This window comes from Atheta coriaria, unplaced genomic scaffold, assembly GCF_025399875.1.
Source record: "Atheta coriaria isolate IRGN ID8LTWV9N9 unplaced genomic scaffold, Caltech_Dcor_3.1 hic_scaffold_8_pilon, whole genome shotgun sequence".
NCBI classification, from domain to species: domain Eukaryota; kingdom Metazoa; phylum Arthropoda; class Insecta; order Coleoptera; family Staphylinidae; genus Dalotia; species Dalotia coriaria.
In genome coordinates, this window is record NW_027045450.1 from 7,992,961 (window position 1) to 8,019,459 (window position 26,499).

General features: G+C 34.1%; 3 protein-coding genes and 1 long non-coding RNA gene across 7 annotated transcripts; 3 read left to right on the forward strand and 1 right to left on the reverse strand.

Annotated features, from left to right (window-relative positions):
• The first annotated feature begins 3,491 nt into the window (after positions 1-3,491).
• On the forward strand, positions 3,492-5,459 carry wal (electron transfer flavoprotein subunit alpha wal). Its single transcript, XM_065309425.1, has 4 exons — positions 3,492-3,653; positions 3,728-3,880; positions 3,942-4,206; positions 4,787-5,459. The coding sequence occupies exons 1-4, from the start codon at positions 3,618-3,620 to the stop codon at positions 5,326-5,328; spliced, it is 996 nt and encodes a 331-aa protein (XP_065165497.1). The 5' UTR covers positions 3,492-3,617; the 3' UTR covers positions 5,329-5,459.
• Positions 5,460-6,696: 1,237 nt separating this feature from the next.
• Nt5a (5' nucleotidase A) lies at positions 6,697-9,269 on the forward strand. Its single transcript, XM_065309443.1, has one exon. It carries the CDS (start codon positions 7,476-7,478, stop codon positions 8,985-8,987), a length of 1,512 nt encoding a protein of 503 aa, XP_065165515.1. The 5' UTR covers positions 6,697-7,475; the 3' UTR covers positions 8,988-9,269.
• A 9,115-nt stretch (positions 9,270-18,384) lies between these two features.
• Cln3 (CLN3 lysosomal/endosomal transmembrane protein, battenin) lies at positions 18,385-26,474 on the forward strand. Of its 4 annotated transcripts, none has more exons than XM_065309651.1 (7): positions 18,385-18,536; positions 21,330-21,538; positions 21,622-21,779; positions 25,121-25,279; positions 25,345-25,482; positions 25,609-25,798; positions 25,903-26,474. In XM_065309651.1, the coding sequence occupies exons 1-7, from the start codon at positions 18,497-18,499 to the stop codon at positions 26,326-26,328; spliced, it is 1,320 nt and encodes a 439-aa protein (XP_065165723.1). In that variant the 5' UTR covers positions 18,385-18,496; the 3' UTR covers positions 26,329-26,474. The 4 variants fall into 4 exon arrangements, with proteins under 4 accessions (XP_065165723.1, XP_065165725.1, XP_065165722.1 ...); XM_065309650.1 differs by lacking the exon at positions 18,385-18,536 and adding an exon at positions 19,713-19,853; XM_065309652.1 differs by lacking the exon at positions 18,385-18,536 and adding an exon at positions 20,909-21,037.
• LOC135797356 (uncharacterized) lies at positions 18,412-20,516 on the reverse strand. The gene is made up of 3 exons (XR_010549519.1): positions 20,128-20,516; positions 18,601-19,963; positions 18,412-18,547 (listed from the first exon to the last, which is right to left on the reverse strand). It is a non-coding gene; the product is annotated as an uncharacterized lncRNA (long non-coding RNA).
• Positions 26,475-26,499: the final 25 nt, after the last annotated feature.

Here is a 26,499-nt window from a genome sequence, read left to right on the forward strand (position 1 = left end):
ATTAAATAATATTTAATGTAGAAACTTTCCCAAATTGTTTTATGAGTTCAATATTCTTCTTTTCGCAATAAATTTCATTGTAAATGGTCAACTAATCTGTTACCTGAGTGCGACCTTTCTTTTATCTATAATCCCACCCTTTATGATGGGCAATACCCAATTTATTCTATTTTTTTCATTTCTTAACTGTTCTACTCTTCTTGAATTTGTAAATCCGTAATTTCCAACAAATGTCCTTAAATCCACCTTCAACACCTTTTCTTATCACTTTTACTACCCTAACAAACTATTCGCTAGTCTTAACACTACAACTCCGTCAACTTAATATGTATTATTAACGATATCTCCAATATAATATAATACAATATAACCTTCTATGACAAATCTATGAAAGTACACCATTGTATAAATATGATTTATTTTGTTTACTCAATGAATCCATATTTCTTTCTCCTCGGAATTATTTTAATTCCTGGTACGACGTCTGGTTATTGACATAGAACACATGCAAATACGAGTAAGCGACATTTGCATTTATTTATGTACATCAAGTACAAGTAGGTATGTATGTATGTACGTACAGTAAGTGAGTTTATGAATGCATATAAAACGGCGAAATATTCGCGAATGTGGAATTGGAGCTGGTGCCGCACGACGCACATTGTCTCATCGGTATTAATAAAATGATTATTTTCGGTCTACACGGGCTACACATGTTTGCGTTAACAGATACAGAGCGAAATAAAATTATTCCTACATTTGCTGTATTTTTTTTCGCAAAGCAAGTGATGAAAAAAAAACACAATTTTCAAAGTGCGTGATAAGTTATGATTATTAATTATTATTTCGAAACAATTTGCGATAAATATATGTTTCCTTTCAAAGTTTAATCAGCATTAAAATATACATCTATTGTTGCAATTATTTTGTAAATCAGATTATTGTAAACTAAGTTATGAGCAAGTAAAGTTAGAATTTGTAAAAATTTAAAAATGAACTTAACTTCCTCTGTAACTTTTGATTAAAAAAAACTGTCAACAATAAAATATAGACTAAAAAGATGCAAAACATAATACTAAATTAATTTCTGCCAAATTTAATTAAAATTTTTATATATATAAAATTATATATAAAAAATTAAATATTTATCTCGTCATATGCCAAATTTAATAATAAAACAATTTTTAAAGAAATTATGCGAATAACTCAATTAGTTTGCGAGTAATTAATTAATAACTACACAAATTCCACAAAAATCATTCACGAAACACGTAAAAACGCCTCAACTATAGTACCTAATGAATAGCGAAATATTTGTTAATGGATATTACATTAACTTTCCTTTCCACCCATTTAACACCCAATACCTACATAATTCCATCAATCACCAACCAATAGAAAACAAACGTCACTATTTACGAAACTGCACCATCTCTGACAATATTTTCCCAGCCATTTCATATTCACATGACAAAATGTGTTTCCAAGCACTCTACGTCTACTCCGTCTCCTCTAACACCTCAAAATATGCCATTGAATGTTTACACTAACATCTCTAACCAGATATCATTAAATATGACCCTGCAACACCAACGCGACACGAATTTCGCTCGCAAAACGCATTTTCGCAAATTGCCACTCAAACAAAAACAAAACAAACTACACTCGTAATTTATAAACACCGAGCCCTTTCGAAACATTTACAGCAGCATAACATACAATATGAAACACCTCCGCGTGCAAAACGGTGTTTTTATGCTTCTGGTTTAATTACTCAGCCACATTTCTCTAATTATATTACTAACGAGCGCGCGCCCATCGCATACGCACCGTAATTGTTTTAATTTAATACAATTTTTCATCCAATTTAAATTTTTTATTCTCCACACGTTGCATTTGCACCGTATTTTAAATAAAAATTAATTAACCTACGCATGCGCACAGAGCAGATGTGCAAGCTGCGCACGCGTGGGTTCAAAAATCTCCAAGAACTTTCTAGAAAAACACACTCAAAACAAGCGTAGATTTATGTAATACGCGTTTTTCGACGTTTCGCAGCAAGTAAATGAATGAATAACGCGATAAATGCAAATTCATCCAAGCTCAACCTGCTCCTGCTCGGACCACGACCGCTATTATGTCACCTGAGAGTTTATCATGCGACAAACTAGCGAAACAAGGTGAACCACAACCAGCAGAACCGTACTCACTATTCATTAGCTTGTTAATAATTAATTTAAGCGTTTATTATTCAAAACCTGCGGTAATTTAACCTAAAATTAGTTAAATAATTAAATTTATCCAAGGGTTGTGTATTTATAGGTTATGACATTTGACAGAATTGAGAATAACAGTGATTCATCACAATGATGCGCACCAGGGTGTATCTTATGAGTGTTAAGGTCGTCCGCAAGAAAATAACCTCAAAATCGCGGGGCCTCGGCCTCGGCGCACACTACAAACATCGCGCACGACCAGCCAACGTCTGTTTCACTGGCCACGGTCTCTACAGATGGTCACCGCTGGATTATATAACGCGAAGAGACACACAAGCCCCCGAAAGACGTGTTCGAGGTGCGTGGCTGGTGCTGCTGGTTGGCATGCGTGTGTGTGTGTGTGTATTGTGTGGGGTGTATGATGTACCGTGTGCGTAGCGTACGTACCTATGCTTTTGGTTAGATCGGCGACGTCCTGTCCGTTCTCTGCCATTTTGGCACCGCAGCACCGTCGTCGTCGTCGTCACCGTCCTCGTTGCGCACCACGGACGGCAGCACCACCGCAAGCGGGGCCTTCTTTGCACTCACTTGACGAGCACGCAAAACAACACACACTGGATGTGGCGAGCAGCGCCGAGAGTCGGGAACACCGCGCACACACCGCACAGCACAGCACAGTCTCGCCCGCGCCGTTGCGCTGCGCCTTCGACGTGTGGTAGACGTCGTTGGGTTGTTGCGGTCACAAGTGTGTGCGTGCACTAGTGAAGGAGTGAAGCAGAGTGAAGGTTCGATACCGCACGTACACTCATCGACCTCTAGTGGCAATCTTCATGAACTAATATAGTACATGTTTCAACCGCTAGGTACCAGCTAATAAAATATTACAAGTTTTGTTGAAAAATTATGTTTAAACTTAAATATAACAAATTTAAAACATTAAACATTATTAAAATTATTAATTATTAAGTTTTATACCATAATTTACTATTTTTGTTATATTTTTAGTTAAAAATAAAGAAAATTTGACATTCGTGTGAAACAAATGACAATCACATTCAAAATGGCAGCGTAAGTTGCATAAACAATAAATTTTTAATATTTCAGCCTTTTTAACGCAGTTTATGCCATGAATCTTATCAAATAAATATATGAATCCTTACATTTCCCCTTCTATCTATTTACAAACAAGTTATTTACATTTGACTTCGGTAAAATTCGTAAATGTCTAGTTTTATCTCCACTATGTCCACGTGACGAAAAAGTATTCGTGCTTTCGTGCACCTTGGACTTTGATTAAACTGATCTAAACGCTCTAAACTCCACAAACAGGCTAGCAAATTTGCACGACGAAAGTTGTCTCCATATATCGTCGGTGCGCGTGTTATGTAAAGCATCTCGACCATGTTTTCATCGTCGAGTCGCCAAATCGCCACCCAGGTACATAAAAACCATCAAAACTCAACAAATTTTAACATAATTTATATTAATATGTGAATATTTATGTTATACAGCTATCTGCGGCGTCTAAAAGACTGCAGAGTACGCTGATCATTGCCGAGCACAACAATGAAGCTCTCTTGCCAATCACCCAGAATGCTATTACAGCTGCGAAGAAACTAGGTGGAGAAGTCAGTGTGCTAGTTGCTGGAACAAAATGTGGACCTGTAAGTCTCTTTGTATTGATAGTAAATATTGTGTATATTATGTAATGTGTTTTCTTTGTAGGCTGCTGATGCTGTAGCCAAGGCAAATGGATTGGCTAGAGTGCTGGTGGCTGAGTCTGATGCTTTCAAAGGCTTCACAGCTGAGAGCATGACTCCTCTAGTTCTTGAAGCACAGAAGAAGTATAATTTTACGCATATCGTTGCCGGTGCTTCGGCGATGGGCAAAGCATTGCTGCCGCGTGTCGCTGCTAAACTTGATGTTTCGCCGGTTTCTGATGTGATTGGGATTAAGAGTGCTGATACTTTTATTAGGAGTGTTTATGCAGGTAAATGTTAGGAAAATGTTCGAAAAGTTGGAAGTTTTGGGGTGTTTTTGTTGTTTTTTTATACAAAATTTGTTTTAATTTTTATATTAAGTGATATTTTGGTTTGTTATGGTATAAATGCCATAAATTTGGTTGAATTTTACAATTTTTGAAGTTTTAAGACAGTTTTCTAAGTATTTATTGAAATATTTCAGTTTTTCGTTTAATTAGCTCAAAAACAAACGAATATCTACTAAGATTGATGATAGTGTGTATTAAATCACATTTTCTTTCTAAAATCACTAAAATATCACTGAAAAAACATCTAAAAACAACAAAATGGCGGAGTTTTAAAAGAAAACTTACTTTTTTCTAATTTTATCGAATTTTCTTTAAAAATCATCAAAAACAACTAAAACAACCATAGTTAGTCTTCATTTTGGGCAATAATTGAAATAATATCTCATTTACTATTGCCAGATGAAGAAATTATCAAAAACAACTTAATATAACAAAATGGCGACGTTTTTAAACCCAAAACACATGTTTTTCACTGTTTTTACTAAAATTTCTACTAATCGTGTTTTTTTTAAATAAATAGGTAATGCAATTCAAACACTTACCGCCACCGATAAAATCAAAGTCATCACCGTGCGCGGAACCAGCTTTGAAGCCGACAAACTTGAAGGCGGCTCCACCGCCACCGAAAAAATCGATGGCAACTACTCCACCGACCTAACCACCTTCGTCAGCCAAGAATTAAGCAAGTCCGATCGTCCCGAATTAACCAGCGCCAAAGTAGTCATCTCCGGCGGACGTGGAATGAAGTCCGGCGATAACTTCAAACTGTTGTACGATCTTGCTGACAAGATGGGCGCCGCTGTCGGTGCATCTCGTGCTGCCGTCGATGCTGGTTTCGTTGCCAATGACTTGCAGGTTGGTCAGACTGGCAAGATTGTCGCACCGGATCTATATATTGCTGTGGGTATCTCCGGCGCTATTCAACATCTTGCCGGTATGAAGGACAGTAAGACCATTGTCGCAATCAACAAGGATCCCGAAGCTCCGATCTTCCAGGTGTCTGATTTTGGGCTGGTCGCTGATCTGTTCAAAGCCGTTCCGGAACTTACCGGGAAGTTGTAATCATTTTTTACTAACGGTTGCGATTTTTAATTTTAGAGAAGGAATTTACACTTTGTTACATGATATAATATGAATTGTCAAGTATAATAAAGATGGCGTCATTTTTGACTCTGCTGTCAAAAAGTAAACAACTTTTGTGGGTCAGCCATTTTGAGGGAGAACATTCATATGGGTTATACATTACGGATACCGGTCTATGATTTAAATTCATGTTTTTCATTACTTTTTTTACAATAACTCGAAAACTAAATGAGATATTGAATTGATTCTTTCAATACCAGCTACGGCATTAAATTCTACATCTAATTATATAGCAAAGTAGGTTTTTCTTAAGTTTGTGAAAAGATACAGCGCGTTTAATGAAAATTTTGTAGAAATGTCAAAAAATAAGTTTATTTGTTCATAACTAGTTATGTAAAGTAGTTATCAACAAAAAGTTGACTTAGTTAGATGCAGAATTTAATACTGAATCTATATACGCAAGATATAAGCTTCTAACTTGTCGCATTATCGAATAATAGCCAAAAATCTACCAAAATCAAAAATTTTTGTGGAAAAAACTTGTTAGGTCTGGTTAAAGATAAAAACAAGTAAATTAGCATAAATTAAAACTGGAAAATTCCACAATGTGTCAACAATGAGTTAACTCAGACAAATTTTGCACAAAAAAGTATAAATTACAAAAGTAAACGACATAACTTAATAAAAATTCGCCGCGGTGCCAACAGACGATAATTTCACACCCTCTATCGAACGAGATAATCGCGTTACGCAATTAAAAGCGCGTTGGAGGTCATGCACGCGATGTTTAATTATTTGTATCAATAAAGAGCGACCGCGGCTCGGGTCGTCACGTCACATGATTATTCACGCACGTCGAATCCGCCGAATTTCAAGCGGTTCTCATTCACACGCGCATTGGCAATCAACTGGAAGTTTTATTTCGGTTTCGCTTTTCGCCTTCGGAATATATCGTCATTTGATCGAACGGCGTCAAAGTGTACAGTAACACGGAAAAAGTTTCATATTTATTAATCACTTTAGTAAAATGTGTTGTGAATAATCAAAGAAAGTGATTTTTAAACATAAAACTTGTGGAATTAGCTGAATAACCTCAAAAATATTGAAAATGTTTGTTAAAACTCTAATAACTTTGTTGTTTATGATTATTTTTTAATGATTTTGACACTGGTGATAGTCAATTAAATAATCTTGAAGAATCCGGTGGAATTTTATGTTTTGATTGATTAACTTCGACGTAATCTTAAAATAAAGTTGCAACATGTCACAAATTATTTGTGTTAATAAAAGTGAATATCTTAAAAACTACAAGATTAACATTGTTTAAACTTTGGACACATATTAATAACAACATTACCTATCACCTACAGCAAGAATTATTTAAAAATATTAATTATTACGAAAGTTATAAACAAATTAAGTGAAATTTGTGATAAAAAACACAAATTATACAAAAATCAACACAAATTTGATGAAAACCAACATAAAATCAAAGTGTAAAGCATAATAATTGTTATCCAACAGTAATTAACCAGTTTCAAAGTGTTAAACACATAAAACTTGACAAATTGTTTGTGAAACAACGTCGAAAGTGTTGAAAACTTGACCTGACAATTTGTTGACTGTATCCACGTCGCGTGCCAAGTCAATCCAATCAATAGACACATTGAATAATTGGATAGTGCAAAGAGCGGATTTTTCCGTTACAAAACGCAGTTTACAGTAAGAAACCAAGCAGTGCGCAAGCAAAAATAGCGCAATAACGCGTTCGGTGCGTCCGCGACCAAGGACAAGGCCAATTTGGCAATATTTCATCAGACGCAACACAAGGACATCAAACGCAATCAAAATTAAACGATATAAACATATCCTTAAGTTTTATGTAACACCACATCACGAGCAATACGTGTGTAACGCTCTGCGCGTGTGTAAACTTTGCGCGAAAGCGAAATTCGCGCTGACACTTCGCGATTATCGAGCGCGCGCCTAAACACAGCTTATTAATTGTGTAATAAGTGAACATCCAGACGCTTTAGTATAATTCTAAACGATGCGTTGTTGTACCCAGCGTGTAATCGCAGCCTGAGTTAACCGCAGCGATTAGATTTGTTTGCTGGAAAGTGAAAATGCTGACACTGCGAATTGCGCGACGCGCGAACGCGGACGTTTGCTGGTCGGTGAGCGTCGCAATCGAACGCTGTTTACTCCTAAACGCAACCTCAATGCGTACTTCAAAATATTCAACAAAGTCCACGGCATTCACAGCTCCAGTCAGTCACAGTCGACGGTTCTCAGACGCAGCGCGTGCACGCATGGAATCCACATCAATCTCGGATATGAGCATGACGGCCCCGGATTTCCAGCAATTCGCGGAGTTACCTGAGCTCAATGAAGAAGCAATGAAGGAATTGTTCCGTTTTGAAGACTATGACTGCGTTGGTTTCGACCTGGATAATACAATATGCCGATATAAAGTCTGTAATATGGTTAAAATGGAATATGACGCTCTTGCACAATACCTGATCAACGAGTGTCACTACTCAGCGAAGTATCTCAGTCAACCGATTGAAGAAGACGGCGTGCAGTTTATGATCAAAGGATTAATTCTCGATGTCAAAAAGGGTAACCTTCTACGGATTGCACCTGATGGAAAAATCTTGCATGCGTCGCATGGAAGTAAAGAACTCACACAAAATCAAATCATTTCGTATTATGGACCTGAAATGCGATGGGAAGTTACTGATCTGTTTATCCGTGACCCACTACACACCTGGAATGGCCCACTGTCTGAATCCATGCGTACTTTGTCTGATTATTTCGATATGCCTGTGAGTTTGGCTTTTGCTCGAGCTGTGGATACTCTGGATGAAGTCAACAATGGTCCACTCGATAACTATGACATATATCCACATATACAACAAGCTTTACAGAATATGTTTCAGAAAGAACACTTCAGTATGAGTAAAGGTGGCTATTTTCCTAATGTAATATCAAATCCAGATAATTACATCCATAAATGCAGTGATAACCTCATAAATTGGTTCAAGGAGCTGAAAAAGACAAAATTATTGTTTCTAATCACTGGTTCTAATGTTGATTTTGCTTCGCATACAGCTACAAAGTCTCTGGGTGCCAACTGGGCTGAGTTGTTCGATATTGTGATTTGTTTCGCAAAGAAACCTGGGTTTTTCACTCAGAAACGACCGTTTAAAGCACTGGATGGGTTTGTGGAGACACATGAAGTGTCTGATGATGATCTCCAGCGTGGAGGGATTTATACCTCTGGGAATTGGGATGGTGTGTATAAATTCCTGAAGAAAACCAGTGGGAAACCACATCCGAAGGTGGTATACATTGGAGATCATTTAATACAAGATGTTTACACACCGTCTGCGCATACGAATTGTGATACAGTGGCGGTGTGTGAAGAATTAGAGGCTGAAGGTATTTATGGGCATGAAAAGACGCATCACGATGATGATTTCTTGGTGTCGAGGAGATGGGGCTCGTATTTTCATCATAATGAGAAGGAGAATGTGTGGTTGGATTTTCTGAGGAAACATGCGAAGCTGGTGGTGCCTAGCTTGGAGTACGTGGCGAAATTCCCGACTTATCATCGGTTTTCCAGCTTGCAATAATGATTGTGTCTAATCTAATCGCATTTTTTCTGTTTCGATTGATGCTGGAGTATTATAAAATACCAAGTATTTTATCTACGGATATTTTTATAGATGTGAATACGCGTGATCTATAATATATATTTTATTTTATTATATAGATACTTACTGTTCTGTCTGACAGGTTTATGATTTTTTTTTTTGAAGATGTTGATTTTTGTGTCAAGATTTTATTTTTGTTGCATTGTATTTATTTTGAAGAATGTACGATGATTTTAATAGAGAACGTATTGAAGACTTGAAGATGTGGATTAAATTAGTGAGTGTAATTTTAATATTCGTCGATTCTCGTCTATAAATGTTATTTTAAATTCGATATTGATGGAATTTTATTAAATTTATTGTTTATTAAGATTTGATTTTGATGCTACACTAGCGACATCTGAAAAATGTTTTTTTTCTTTTGCATTTTTCAAATATTAGAAGTCTTAGGCTGCTAATAAGATAAGGATGCGTAACATTGTTGCATAGCTTTCTGATCAGTTGACAAACGATGAAGTAATCAAGGTTGCCTATGTGTGCACAATGACATAACCTTATGATGAACATTCGTTTCTCTTAATTTTTGTCTGTGATTATAGTACAGGATCCGGGGCCTATTTTGTCACTTGATTACTATCAAGCTAATTTTCCGTGAGTAGCTTCATTTTGATAAGACGCCCAACAATTTCCTGTGCGAAAATTTTTGATTGTGGTAGTTAACAGAGGTAGCAATGATAAAATATGTCGATTTGATGATTCTCAAATATTAATTACTAACTGGATTGTTTTTTATTAAATCTTAAGATAATTATCTAAATTATTTGAAAAAATATTTGTCCTACAAAATCTATGGTTTCATCAAAGAGTCCTCCCCCTCCAACATGTATTGATAACGAGATCACCAAAAATTATTACTAACCAGCTGATTTTTTTTTTATTACTTAGTTAATATATATATAATGTCACGGTCATATTGTCCTACAAATTCCGTGGTATGTTATCCCGGTCCTACGGTCAAAAGTATACTTATCAAGTACGATATTGTAAGTACCTACATACCTAATACTTTATATTTTACGTAGTTTTTCTTATTTTTTGATTTGATTCAGTAGATGTCGCGTAATCTATTTATAGTTTTCCTTTTTTTCTGTTTACAAATATTTTCATATTTCAATGTCCATCCACATTCCCACATACCTATTTGCTGGTACCTACTTAAAATTTGCACACGGTTTGAGTACGGTGATTATAACTTTTTGGATTTTGTTTGAAGTGATGATAATTGTTTTTCTTTGTTTAATATGCGATTTATCGGCTGATAAGTACCTAATATTTCAATTTGAGTGTTTTTGGGTAATTTTTATTCTGATGGCTAAATATACTTATGTGTTATCGTTTATTTCCGTCAGACGAGTGATTTCAATCTATTATTTCCGTTTAACGAAAATTTTATTTTGGTTGTTATGGTTACAATCAGTTAAATGTGGTTAAAATTTAAAATGTCTGTTAATTTTAGATAAAATAAATAATTATTTCTAATATTTTCCAGAATTGTTTCGCAAGAAAGTAGAAAAAACGAAATAACGATTATAAAAACAAACAAAAGCAAACAAACATTTAAAATTGTCATTTTTTACTGGGATTTAATGTAGGCAACCCAAGTAACAGTTAAAAGAAAAAGAAAATCATGTATTATACTTATAGTAAGTTAGGTTATTAATTCCATATTACTTAATAGTAAGTTAGTTGAGGTTAGGAATAGCTGCTCAAATAGGTTCTAGAAACACATAACAAAATAAACTCTTATTGGTATAAATATATTATAAATAGTATAAATAAATTTATTTTACTGCAATATAGTAGTAAGATCAATTTGTAGTCGACTTATAATCTAACTAAATAAATATGTAAAACAAATAAGATTGTCTCATCTGAGATGAGTCATCTTGGCAAACACAAAAAGATACTGAGGCTTATAATATACAGTTATGTTCAGTTTAAAACCAGAAATTAATAACAATTTGATTGTGTAATTGTATAAATAACCAGAATACAAATTAACTTCTTTTATGCTAATTATTATTGTAATTTACTCAATGAATTAATTAATTTCTTGTGATCTATTATATAAAACAATTTTCATTCGTTTTTTTTCTATCTTGCTTGTCAAAGTTTGTGATAAAAATGTTTACATTGCGTATAATTTAAAATATGGCTTTTATTTTAGTCAATTGATGCAAGATAGGTGAATAAACAAGGTTTTAATTTTCTAATATCAAGATTAATTAGTTTAATGATTAATTAAAATCAAAAAACGTTGATAAGAAATTAAAAGAAGTAATACCTACTATAATTTTGTTATTACGAAATATGTTGTGTTAGAAACCTTTTCATTTTTTACAAAAAATTAAAAAGGCAAATTTCACTGCTTAAAAGTTGACTTTGAAATGTTATTTTACATCTAGTTTGATATTTTATAATTCACTGGAATTTTTACCCGATTAAAATTATTTTATTACAAAAACAGCAAATAAACTCAATTAACCAAAGAAATATTGAACATAGAAACCATTTTAAACCATTAAAACCATTAAAAACACTTTTTGATGTGCGTGTATTCGAGTTATCTTTGAATCTGACTATTGCCCGAAAGCCTCGTCAATCACACGGCTTTCTGAGCAACAATCAAAATAAAAACCAACTCACTAGCTGCACAACCATCACTCATCGATAATCCATATTATCTACAATACAAAACAAAACAAATTACTCACACTCACAATATTTACAACAATATGTAACAATTTTTCAAACCACAGAGCAATAATATAAATTCTAAATAGTTGCATTTAATTAATAAAAAGAAGAGAAAATAATAACACGCGGATGATGTTGATGAAGCGATGAGAGCGTCAGTAAAAAATGCAAAGCTGTGATTGGCCGAGTGAAAAATGGCGGATGCGTCGGGTTAGTCATGTATAATCATCCCCCAAACAAAAAGGACGCCATTAACACGTAAATCAAACGAAAAAATAAAAAATTAAATAAAAATAAAATAAAAAACAATAAATTCGATCTGATAGAAAAACATCCGCTTTAAAAAAGAGTGAAAGTTGAAACAAACAAAAATAAAAATCAATCCACCCTTATCGTCTTTTTAGAAAGTGTCTTGTCTCGTGTGTCAATTTCTACCGCCGCGTATACATTTTTCACCGAGGTTAAAAGTTCGCCGTCAATCTTAATTTACCTCCAGATAGAGATACCGACAACAAAACTCAAAAAGAAAACAACCCCTTTAAAAATTTACAGTTTCAAAAGACTAAAGTAGGTCTACTCACTCAAAATAATAAAAAATTAAAAACATCCTTGATTATCCTTTTAAAAAACGTAATTAAACCAAAATAATCAAATCACTTTCACTTAACACTTCACAAAACACAAAATTTAGAAATTATTATTTAAAACCAAATTAAACTAAAAACAAAACCGAAATTTAATTTTATAAATTTCATCAATCACTCAATATGATTGATGAAACTATTGAGAAATTATCTTCTTACTGTTTAGTTTCAGTATTATCTGAATTTCGATTGTTATGATGCAGTTTAATACTTTTGCTAACTTTAGTAATGGCGTCGTGATTGCACAACTGCACTATAAAACGCTCCGCTCGCCGTTGGCGCTGAGCGGATAATGGCACTCGGGCGTCCACAGCCCTTTCGTCGTCGGATCGCAGCACGAACGCACCCTCAGCCATGAAACTCCGCCCCGTTTCAACACCCACACGTAAAATGGAGACCGTGCGTGGAATTATGCAGAGCGTGTGCGCGTCAGTTCAACGAATCGTCGTCGGAGGCGGCGTGGGGCGGCAATCAACGCGACGAAGGGTTGACGTCACTGGCGGCGGTTGATGATGATAATTTCCACTCGGATGTCGACGCACGACTAGCGGCCATCAATTGGAGCCGGTTAGCGAGGACTCGAATTGTGGTGGGGACGGTGGGGTTAGTAGTTTTTTACACACCCTTCTGATATTGGTATTAATTTAGTTATTTTTAGATGAGAAAAAATGCGTCGTCATTAAATCAAAAATGTGCAATACTGGTTGCATATATAGGTAATAAATCACATGTCATTTATGCATCATCAATTCCAAGGTTAACTTTGGTGTATGTCTGGTTGCATGTAGAAAATAATTTGCATGTTTTTAGTGGAAAAAATAGTTAAAGTAAGTTTTTTTATTTGTGGATGATTTTAGGTAATATTTTGTAATATTTAAAAAGAAGATTGTGTTAATTCACTTATTTTTTAGATTTTTAGAAAAAAATGCTGAGTCATCAAATCACAACTGCAGTAGTAAAATGTGACATACGGGTTGCCTATACATAAATAAAAAGTCACATGTCATTTCTGCATCATCAATTCACACGTTAAATTGTGTATATGTGGGTTGCATATATAAAAATCTTATACGTTGCATGTTTTTCGCATGCTTAAAAACAGAGGTTAGTTATTTTTGTTGTGTGAATGATTTAGTTAATGATTAGTCATGTTTCCGAATGAATCTGTGCCATGTGCGTGAAAGTGTACTCGTATTCTCGGGATGTTTGTTCTCGTCGTGTCATCTTCGAGTAATCGATTTCGTACGACCCCAAAATCACCGTAAGTTTTACCGTTTTTTTATTTTCTATTTTCTGTTTAGTTGGTTGCGTCGCGCCTTCTTTAAAACCTTCACATTGTGCACATATCGCACCCTTATCGAATTTCGTTTCTTGTGTGAGAGAGAGTGTAGGTACGATCCGGCAAATCTTACAATTAAGTTGCACAAAAGTTAAATCTAGGACAGTTCCCCTAATGTATATGAGTAGGTTTGTGTTGTTGTGTGTGTGTGTGTTGAGTAAAAATCTTAGATGTGAAGTTTTGTGTTATGGGGTTGGACGAGTTTGAAAAAAACTGAAAAAATACAAAAAACGTTTAACAATAGAAACGCGCGCATTGTTTGGATAAATCCCGTATGGTTAGGAGTTTATAGAGAGCGAACAGATTGTAATCGGCGAGTGAAATTGAAGTGTTATTTGGGGATGAAAATGCGAGTAATGAAACGATCGCGATAAGATTGGGAGTGATTTTTATTTGCGAAATTGAATTATCAAGTTTCAATTAATGATTAGTTTTAGCAATAGGAATAAAAGTGGCTATTTTTGGATAATTATAGAGTAAAATTAGCCGAATTAAAGAAATAAATGAATATTTTTGCTCTGGAAAATTAAATTATCGCAAAAAAATTCTTTTTTATATTAATTTCGAATTATTAACTGTTTTTAAGTGTAAAATAGGAGTTATAATAATTAATTTCAGTTTTAATTACGTTTTAAATATTTATTAATAGTTTTTTCTGATAGTTTTCACAAAAATTTGATTTTTTACTTTAAAAGCGGCAAAATTAAAATACTAACTGTCAAATGTCGAACGACATAACCTTATCTAGATTTTGAGCTTTTTGTAAATCAATTTTATCTTTGTTAAATTCTTTTTCTAAAAATAGTTCAATTATTATCCAGTTTATCAGGATTTAATCAGTAAATTTGAAATGTAAATTATTTATAAAAATTTATTGCTATATAACCTTTCTTAAAACAAAATATGCAACCAAACATACATCATTGGTATATCCTAGTCTATATCTTGTTGATTTATGTCAAAATTTTCCTAATTTTAGCATATTTTATAATTTAGTAATTAATAATGCCAAGAAGTAGGTTAATTGTAACGCTCCGATGGGTTTTAAGCTGGTTACCACTGCGGAATAGTGACAGTTAGTTTTTTTTAGCGAGTACGAGTTTCGTAGTTTTGCTCACAATTGAAACGTTGCACGTTGAACTCTGAAAAGTTCAAACTTTGTTAGGACTACGAGTAGGAACTAGACGAACTATAGACGCAGCAATTCATGAAATTTGACAGGTGTGAGCGGATTAACGATTGCGTCCCGCGTGCGCCCGCGTGCCGTACCCGAACCTACCCGGAAGCAGCCTTTGCTATTCTAAACCTAGTATACCACCGATTTATACCACTTCTATACTGGTACTTGTTTTAATATTAAAACTATTACATAACTTTTTATTAAGAAATAAAATATAGTTTAGGTTATATTTTGAGTGTATAATGAAAATTTGGTTGCATACATTAAATTTTTGAGATTTTAAGGTTAGTTTTTAACAAAATAGAACTTAAAATGATACATAGACGCAACTTTTTACGTGTCGTTTGCACCCTGTCCTCGTGTTGGGTTGCCGTCCCTTCAGAGAGTGTGTGACAGCGTAACCCATTGCGACATTGCGACATTGCGAACGGATCCGCTTGATTGTGATCTTTGTTCGCGTGCGTTCACAGCTTACCCCGAGCGTAGACAATCGGAGCGTTTTTATATTTCTACACATACACATACAACAACACTTTTACTACTTCCACACATAAGCTTCAGACAGCTTTACTTTGGTTTTGTGTGGTTTACTATTTGGAAAATGTGGTTTTTTATTTCCAATAGGAAAAATTACACTTTTTAAGAGAAGAAAATTTAGTTTTTGTTAGTTATTCTTAAATGCAATAAGATAAAATAATAATATTTATATAGATATGTTAAGTATTAATTTACACATTCAAAAATATAAATTTTGTTGAGTTATCTTGTTTTAATAATTAGTTACAGAGTATTTAATTCATAACAAAATTTAAATAATAATTTATCACATATTCATCCAATTTATTGCATTAATAATAATTTAGTTTATCTAATTAACACATATGTAGATGTAGAATTAAAAATAACATTGATACCAACAAGATTTATATTTTTAGCTTGATTTATTTATGAGTAAATAACAAAAACGAAAGTAAATCCAATATTTTATGAAGTATTTAACACCACTTTTTGTTAGAATAAACTTTTTTATGTCATAACTTATGACTTAAACTTCTTTTTTACATTGTTTTGATAAAGCTGTGCCTACAATTTATTTAAGAATTCATTTTCATAAGATTGGTGCGATTAAGTCGATTCATTAATAAATTATTAATTAAAAACTGAATGAAAACAAGTTTAAACCTAACAACAGTCCAAAACTAGTTAATTTATATTAATTTTCAACATATAACTTTAAAAATATACAAGATATAAAAATAATTCTTTCATTAATTTGTTTTTATTAAATTTTAAATAATTTTTGGTAAAATTTCTGTTTATATGCTAATATTTTAATAAAATATAACACAAATAATAACAGAATGTAATGTTGGTGGCATAAATCATATAGAAACAATAAATATATTCTAATTCAATTATAAACTAAAAGTTCAAGCAGAAAAAAAACATCTAAACTTAAAAAATCGTTGATGATGATTTCATACTTAGTGGTACCTAAATACTCATACTGGTACCACTGGTTTGCTTTCCGCCCTCCTCGTCGTCGGAACTTGTCGGTATGCGCGCATCGTCGCACCTGGTTACGCTGCTACCCTTGCAACCCCTCTCGCTAAAAACTCAACTCGCAACTCTCAACTGATTCCCGCTGCCCGAAGCAAAGGTGTGCTCGCGAATCGAGGAAAAAAAGGAACCGGATCGAATGGATCTCAATCCGGCGCGGCGCGTTTTTTGGGGATGGGTCTATTGTGCACCTCGCCGCGCAAAGGGGGTAGATGCGGTGTGCGAGTGCCATGCGAGGCATAATGGAATCTGAGACTTTGCGCGCCTCACCCTCGGATGCACCCTTTTCGGATGCTGCGAGCAGCTTGGCTGCCAACATTTGCCAACGGCGGCGGGCATCTCTCAAGGGATGTGTGCACACGCGGGATGCTGTTCTAACGGCTCGTTGAATGCTCTCGGTGCGGGGAATTTGGAACAAAAGTTGGGGAATTTTTTAGGAACATACAAATGATAATATTTAGTATAAAAATATTGAAATTATCAAGATGAATGAATTAACGTTTTAATTTTTTTTCCTTTTTTTTGTTTTGGAGTTATAATTCAAAAACGGATGAACATTTGCAATTCAATTTTTGGTTGTTTAAGCTACATTAAATTATCTATTTAATTATGTTTTAATCAAGTTTCTATGATTTTTATTACTTGAGATACAGACAATTTAAAAAGTGCAATTAATTTTAACCATATTGCATCTTATAATACTTGTTAATATCTACATGTATAAACAAAAATGGCTTTTCTATCAAATTTAGTTTAAAAATTAGAGACAATTTAAGTTTGGAAGATTTTTGCATCTTAAAAGTTTAAAGAATTACACAAAAATGTTTTATTTAACTCTCAATAACTAGAAAACTAAAAATTTTAAGAAAATTTTGTTTAATTCATCTTATTCTTCTTTAAATTCTCTTTTACATGATGTTTTTATTCATTTGGTATAATAATAATTAGCTGAGTTATCACGCTTCAAAAACTTGCAAATTTTGACACAAAAAAACGGAAAATTCACGCATTTTTTTTTTCTTTTACCAAAAAACACCAAATAATACAATTTTATTACTTTTTTCAAATCATATCTTATTCTCCATGATATTATCTATCATTTTTAATTTAAATCACATTTCTATCCAAAATAGTTTCGAAGATATTTGATAATTAATAGCACAATACGTTTCACTGGTGTTACTATGTGAAATATTTGGAAAAACCTGAAAAAATCCCAAAGCTATTCTAATTTAATACACATTTCAACATATTTCAATTAAATATAAATTTGCCATCTAGTCATGTTTTAATTAACATTCTGCGATGTTAATTAGCTGAGTTATAACGCAGCAAACGCCAACATCTCAACAACTTAGCACTTAGAATCAATTATATCTAATTATATCATGTTTGCTTTAATTAACACATAAAAGTAATATTATGTATATTTTGTTATCGTCATTGAGATCTACTCCCACCACAACAACTAAAAACAATTTTTTATCTTTAATTTCCTTTCATTTTTAAAGAAATGAACAATTTTAACTTTTTTTCGATAAAAAAATATTAAATTTCATTTTTTTTCACGAATAAAAAACCCAAAGCATTTAATTAATTATTATTAATCACTTTTTATCTTTTTAATAATAGCATAATAAACTTTCGGGAATTTTAATTACATGCGCCAAAAATATATAAAACATCCATAAATTAATATTTTAACTTTTATTTTATTTTTATTGATATTTATACTCAATAAAAACGAAATTAATTACCTACGTACCTGTTATTTTATCAAAGTAAATACTCACAATTCATTAACTACGTCTCACGCTTTGTTTTACATGTTATTTTCCAACGTGCACGCATTCTGCAAGCTGCAACATTGCAATTTGCATTTGCATTCAGTTTATTCAACAAAACTGTGTCGTGAATGTCGTGGTCGTGATCAACATTCTGCTTCAGTCCACTTCTACCACTTCAAGAGCACACTGTGCGTCACTATAGTGTTTTATATACGAAAAAGATGGCCACCAATGGTGTCAAACAAAATGACATCCGTGCGGGTAAATATAACCTAAAAATAATCCGTATTAATTTATTAATTAATTAAAATGAAAGCATTTGAACTTTTTAAACGCAAATCCACGCTGAATATTCATTAATTTGCGATGCAGTTGTGATGCACTTGTGATGTTTCCATTTCCACACATTCAGTCACATGTACATTGGGTTGCATATATACCAACCGCCGAGTGTGAGAGTGACTGCGCGTAATTTACGATAATGCAGCAAATCGAGTAAATCGCAAATGGAAAACGATATAATATGCCAGCCGGGTCGACGTCTGTCCACCGCTCTCTCGCTCTCTGCTAATTGAAATTGATGCATTTATAAACCTAACCTCACACAGTGCATTCGGCTGCAGTCGGCGAATGTAGCAGTGTCAAGATGTCAGTCGGCTGTCAGTGGACGTGACGAGCGCGCTGATAGAGATCGCAAACTGCATCAATGACGCGATGGTGGGGGTGTGCGCGCGCGGTGAAACTTTCATTAGCGCCCGGTGAATATGCATGAACCGGGCGCGCGGATTTATTTATGAAGGAGGAGGCGGGCGGGTTAAAAGCAAAACGTGTCGGCTGTCAAACGGCGCGTCGACGGCGGTTAATTGATGCACTACAGCGGTGTGTGTGCGCGCGCACACAGGCCAGTCACGACCCACACTCTCCCCATACTCTGCTGTCTCACCCTTCGCGAACGCATTCATAGCAATGCACACAAAACACAAAAACTGTTGAGAGTTGAAATCACTGTTATTATATTCTGGCGTTTAAGGCAGGCAACCAAACGTGCTTATTATTAGCACTGGAATTATAGACACGTGTGACCGTGAAAATAATCAACAGAAATGCCGACGAATTATTTTACGAAGGGTCAAAGGTTTAAAACATTTTATTTTTTGAATAAGATATTAACTTGACTCAGTTTTTGTTGAAGAATGTTAACATAATAAATAAATAAATTAACATAAACGTCTGTATTGATTATTATTCATTTGCATTTATGTGTTATCATCTTTTGCGAACAGGTGTGCGTTGCACAATAAACACCAAATGCCAAATATTGCTTTTTGTTCTTATCACTTTTAACTCAGCCTACGCTGAGTCGATAAACAGAATAATAATAGTTTCAACGTGGTTTTTACGAAGTGCAGTCAATATTACATGATTTTTGTAGTGTTTTTTAACTTTAAAATAAATATTTAAGGTTAGATTAGTGCGTGAATTAAGTTAAAATTAAAGACAAACTGGGTGATACAATGGATTATTATCTGAAGACAATGAAACAACGACGGCGGTCGAAATGTAGCGCGTTTGATGCAGGTAAAGATGAATTTTATGCGTTGGAAAATAACTGCGTTGTTTTTATAGTGGTTGTGGAGCGTAAAGCGTGATGTGGGTTGCCTATAGTGATACACACACAACTGCTGCATCTGTCAAACATATAATCACAGAGTTATTTTGGTTTATGTTTAATTTTGAGGTTATATTAGTATAATACGTTGTAGAGATTAATAAAATAGTATAAAATGAATGTTTTATACAATAAAACAAAGCATAAGTAAGTAAAAATGTGTAAAAATTAGTGTTTACTTACTTGACATGACAATTTTAAGGTTATTTGAATGACATTCGTAAATTTTTTACAAAACTTACTTGAATTTAACACTTCTACAGCAAAATAAGCATCTTTAACTAGTATAAATGCTTCACAAAGTGTTTTGATGTAACAATTTAATGCAACTTGCCAATAAATTCAAGAAACTTCTAGAAAAGTAAATGTTACATTCAATTTCTATGTTTAGTCATTGTGCAATGCAGGTTGTGTATGTGTGCAACTGGTTGCCTATAGTAAAACTCTTACCAAACAAAAAAACGCAAATAATAAATAAAACAACAATAATATAAATAAACTAAACACAAAACACAAAAAAATACAATAGAAAGTTTTTTCCAACGTTGGAACTAACCCAAATCTAATAAACAACTCCAACACGACTTTATGCAATAATTTTCCATTATCATCTTCTTATAATCACTCTCTGTACATATTTAACATCTTTAACATGTTTAAATGTCGTCTGCGTAATAATAGTACATAGTTATTCCTCAACATAACCGTTTAATTACTGTCAATGAACGCATCAACCTTGAAAACCACCTTTAACAAAAAAATCACATACTCAGCATACACAGAGACGTATTACACATTCAAAACACCTAAACTACATCAACCAACACCTTAAAAATTACAGTACAAATCGCATGTAATCCAACCTTGGTGCAATTGATGTTTAAATAATTGTGTAAACGACTGTTTTGAAGGTGTTTGCATTATGGCTGCAATCACGTGCGTGATGCGCATGCGCCCCGCGCACGTTCGCACATGTTCCCCAAGCGTAATCAGCGTGCACGCTGCACTTAAACCCACGCCTGTCGATAATAACTCGCAATCTTGCCGAATAAAATAATACATTTATTATTCCAAGTGGAGTACAGACGACAAAGTAGGTACTTGGTAACTGTGTGTTACTGTGCGTCGCGTACGCTCATAAAAATAGCCGTAGTAGGAATATTTGCCTCAACGCGACGGGGATTGAATCCGATTCTAATCTCATAATCTCGCATCGCACAACACACGCGAAAACACTCGTGTGCACAATACGTGTAGTGATTCCAAAAGTGAAAACTCAAATAGTGAAATATTATTCATTCGCTGATTCGAATTAAACTCTTCGCCAGCGCCCCCAGTGTTCATTTCCCACATTAATAAAAACCGTATTTTTATATTTTGAATAGAATACGTGATGATACCAACAAATGATCCATCCACGTTGGATACAGTGGCTGTGAAAGATACTTCTATACCAGGAGGTGTTGAGAAAGACCCACCGAAGAGATGGAGGAATTTGGTGGCTTTTTGGATTCTTGGCTTGTGTAATAATTATGGTTATGTGGTGATGCTCAGCGCTGCGCATGATATTCTGAAAGAAGAAGAAGGCGGTGATGTTAGTTTAATACATATTTTAAAAAAATGTTTTCTAAAAAGTGTTTTGTGGTTATATAGTGATTGGTGTGTGTTGGGTTGCAGGATAATACTGATTCGTTGTCGCGGATGTTAAGAGGGAATGGCACGTCTGCTTCGGATAGGAATTGTAATGAGTTTTCGACGGGTGCTATTCTCTTGGCTGATATTATTCCCAGTTTGATTATTAAGTTCACGGCGCCGTTTCTTCCATTTTATGTGCAGTAAGTGAATAATTTTATTATGTAAATAGTAAATATTAGTGAATTTATGATGTTTTTTGTGAGAGTAGTATGAAAGTTAGGTTAAAGTAAGAAAAATATTTAAAAGTTCGTTACAGCGTCTATAACTCAAGAACTGTTGGATAGATTTTGATGATTTATGATTTGTTGGATTTGTTGTGGTTTAGAATAGTAGAATAATTATTAAAATATTGAAAATTTTGCCTTAAATGGTGTTAAATAAGGGATGAAAGTTGGTATGGGGATTCAATCATAGTTATAGCTATATAATACAATCCTAGATGGCGCTATAGTGAATTATTAGCATTTTTCATTTGATTTAATTAAAATTGCTACTTTTATTGATGGAATTGACATAGACAAGGTCTTAAACAAATATTAAAGTAAATATTTATTAAATTTATACTTAAATTTCATATTTAGAGTGGAAAATAATGAATTTAACATTAAAAGTTAAATATTTACACGCCCAGACAGAATTTTCCGAAAAATGAATCACCGTCTAATGTTTACATGAAATTACTTGTTTTTAACGCTATTTTATTCTGTAGCAAACAGTATTTTCAAATGTATGTTTAGATAACAAGTATTTTTTTTTTCTCCTGGCGTTTTCTTCTAAAAACTTTGAAATTTTGTGATTTAGAATGATATAGATTCGCAAATTCAGTTCCGGTGACTTGCCTTGTTGGCCGGATGTTTCGCTACAATCGCAATCACGTCAATTATTAACGCGCGCGCCGTAGTCAAGGACCCATTTCAAAACGGTCGGCTTTTCGGTGCTAGAATCGCCGGAATTTTAATTCGCTCGCTTCAACCCGCCAATCGAAAATAGCAAAGCAACGCGAAGAGAAGAGAAAAAAAACCGCGCACATCATTAAAAAGTCATCAGGTGCGCCGAAAATACAAAACAACAAATATTCGCGACTCTATCGCGAATATCGCGAATCTAGCGAGATATAACGACCTGATTTCATGATTAATGTACGAGTAATGTTTTAAGATAGAGATAAATAGTTGAGTAGCAGAGAGGAGATATTATTGTATGGAAATAAGCGGGATTTAAATGTATATGATTAAAGTTTGTGTTTGTATATCAACTGACTGGCTGGCTGTCAATCGTCGCCCACTTTCTTATTGCATGATTGATGAGTGTATAAATTATAAGAGTTTTTTGTGTTTTACGTCAGAGGATTTACATTAATAACAAGTTGGATTTTGTTGAGATTTAGTATAACGGGAATTAAATAATATTTTTGCGTAAATATTAAATACTAGCGTTAACCCGCGGGTTCCCTCGCGAATATCTAAAATAATGAAGTTGCTTCCGTACGCGTCTGTAGTCACAGAAGAAGTAACAATAAAGTAGAATGGCGGGAAGTTTAAAATGGCTGAAAGTATAGTCTATGGAAGTATAGTGTACAGTCTCCATAGTGTAGTCAATTGGATTTGATGTTGACGTAGCTGTCGGTAATACAGTGTGATAATACAGTGTGATGGTACTATAGTACTTAGGTTTGAGCTTCATTGCTGGAATGCTAGATGGCGTTAAAGTAGTCAAATAGCCAGATGCAGAGGTATTATTGGCTAAACAATTTCTTTATTTTATTAAAAAAATAATTTTTTTATTAAATAAAAAGTAGCCTATAACCATTCGGGGACCACTAAGAATATGTGTACAAATTTTCATGATAATCGGTTATGTAGTTTTTGCGTGAAAGTGTAACAAACATCAGGACTATCGCATTTATAATATTAGTAGGGATTAGTTTAGCACGCAATGATTTTAATTTAAAAAAGGCATAATTAATTAACTTCTTGCTTAATGGACATATTATTTGACGAAATGGTGAATAAAACTTTCAATTTTAATTTAGACAATTGAGAAATGATATTGATGCGCTTCAGCGTCGGCAGATGCGTACAAATATTCAATTTTAAATTAAATTTGGAACATCGATATATTGCTCCAATATAGAGTTGCACAACTATTTTTAGAACGTTTAATAGTTTTGGAATAAAATGCATAAGCCTGCTTGAAATAAAACTGGAATAACTGCGGAAATATTAAATGCGCAGCATTGGAAAATGTTTTTAAAAAAACATTTTTTCTTCTTCAATCTCTTCCATCTTTTTGATTTTAATATTTTAAAAATGTTTTGACAAAAAAAGCAAAAACAAACTGTTTTCCAAGTGTTACAAGTGCTTTTTTAAAGAAATAGTCACTCTATCAACGCAAACACTAATATATCTCTTGTTTACTTCTATTATATAATCAGTAAAACCGCTTAATTGTTATAACACAGTTAAATCTATTTAGGTAATTCAGTATACATCATTAATTGCTGTTTCACCTGTCACTCAAAGATAATAATTTCTATGACGTAGGTACCTACATAACACGAGTTTTTATTCGTGTTGTTATGATTTTATTGAAATATAAAATTACCTCGTGATGCCAAACAAAACGATTTAATTGAAATATAAAATACAACGCGAATATGAACACACAATACCTAGTAAAGTCTAGACAAAAATACAGTTACGTAAGTTAATGTCGGTAAAACGTGTAAATCACTGTGCAAACTATGCTTATCACTAAAATTCATCCATAAAACGTCCATTATTACTGTTTTATTATTACTGTTATATTTATTACTGTTTTTTTATGTGAAATATGGAATGTTGAAAACAATGCTGTAATTAATTGCTTCATTAATTATATTAAACAACTACTTAATCAATAAAACATTAAGTAATTTGCTATCGCAACAAGAAAAAATATGCAAAATGTCATTGATTACTGTTTTGAGACTGTTAAATCAAGCATAACCCTATTTTTAAGCTAACTTAACGCAGTAAAACATAATTTATGCGTTTTTCAACATAATTTTGTAATAAAATGGATATTCAACATCATTTTCTTTAGATTAACCTCAAAAACTAGTCGAAAACCTTTGAAAAAACGTATCACGTGACTTTTTTAATTAATAACTGTTGAGTTTTGCGCTCTTTCACAAGTGGCGTTGGGCCCCGGGGGGGTTCACCCCAAGTGACTTAGGGGCTTTCTAGCCACCTTGTGTGTTATTCAGTAGTTAGTTAAGTTCGTTACGTTGTCAAGGGTAGTTCTGTTCTATGCAATATCAAGCAACACTGGATTGTTATTGGCGTTAAATAATAAACTCTATTCTTATTAAAATTCACTCTGCGCAACAATAACTACGATATTTATCATTATCTGTAAACAAAATTAAATAACCAGTCAAAAAAACACTAAATTTCATGCGTTTTTCATAAAACATTAACCAATTTAACTTTTTTTCCAGTGTACGACTGGTTCTATGCGTTCTCTTATCAGCTGGCGGTTTCCTGATAGTAGCCTTCAGCACAAGCCAATGGATGTCAATCCTCGGCGTCATCTCCACATCATTATGCTCCGGCCTCGGCGAAGTAACACTCCTACAATACTCCTCATTCTATGACAAGTACATAACCTCAATTAAACTATTATACTACCACAACACTTACTAAATTACTCCACGTGTTACAGGAATGTCGTGTCGACATGGTCCTCGGGAACAGGCGGCGCTGGCGTGTTCGGTGCGCTCTCCTACGCCTTGCTGAAAAATTTAGGCCCCCGCAATGCCCTGCTGATCATGCTAATTGTGCCGGCCGTAATGGCCGTGGCGTAAGTGTTAAATTTTCATCCGGCATCCGCATTACGAATGCATGCGACAAGTGCACACCCGAATCCCATCTCCTCGTTTCCGCCGCCTGTGAGGAACGCAAACAAACACGCCGATGATTCTTTCAGATTCTGGTTAATATTGATGCGCCCCGACGAGCAGCCAGCCGTGTTGCAGCAGCGAGAAGTTGAACAACGAGATGCAGAACAACCGCTGCAAGCGCTCCGGACGAAAATCGGAAAAGTTCCAGGGTTGATGAAGTACATGATTCCACTCGGATTGGTTTATTTGTTTGAATACTTCATTAATCAGGGTCTTGTAAGTTTAAAACTACTTAAAACCACATAAAATTCAACATATAACTCTAGCGGTAATATTTTAAACTAAATTTTGTGTATATTTGGTTGCATACCTTATTTTAGTATGAATTGCTACAATATGCTGACACGTTCCTTGACTACAGTGAGCAGTATGTGTGGCTGCAAGTCGATTATCAAATCGGAGTGTTCCTCTCGCGTTCGTCGGTGAATCTCTTCCACGTGAAACACATCTGGTTGATGTCTGTGTTCCAACTTGCCAATGTGTTCATCTTCAGCGCCGACGCGATATTTTACATCTTCCCGAGTTTCTATATTGTGCTGGCATTGGTGCTGTGGGAAGGTGTGCTTGGCGGTGCTGCGTATGTGAATACTTTTTATAAAATATCATCGGAAGTACCCGAAGAAGAGAAACAATTCTCGATGGGTGTGACGAGTTTTGCCGATTCCATCGGAATCACGCTCGCTGGTGTCTTCGCCATGTTGGCGCACGACGCCATCTGTAAAACAGACAGGCCCGAGCGATATTAGAAGGTAATTGAGGTTAGAAGTGCTCACGTATTTTGTACAAACTGTGTTTTTGGCTATTCGTACTTGTTTTACTTTAGAGTTTAGAAATATTTTTAGACATTTACATTTTTACGGTGAAATATTTAATAAACATGTTTTTAAATATTTATTCCATGCATGAATGCATAATGA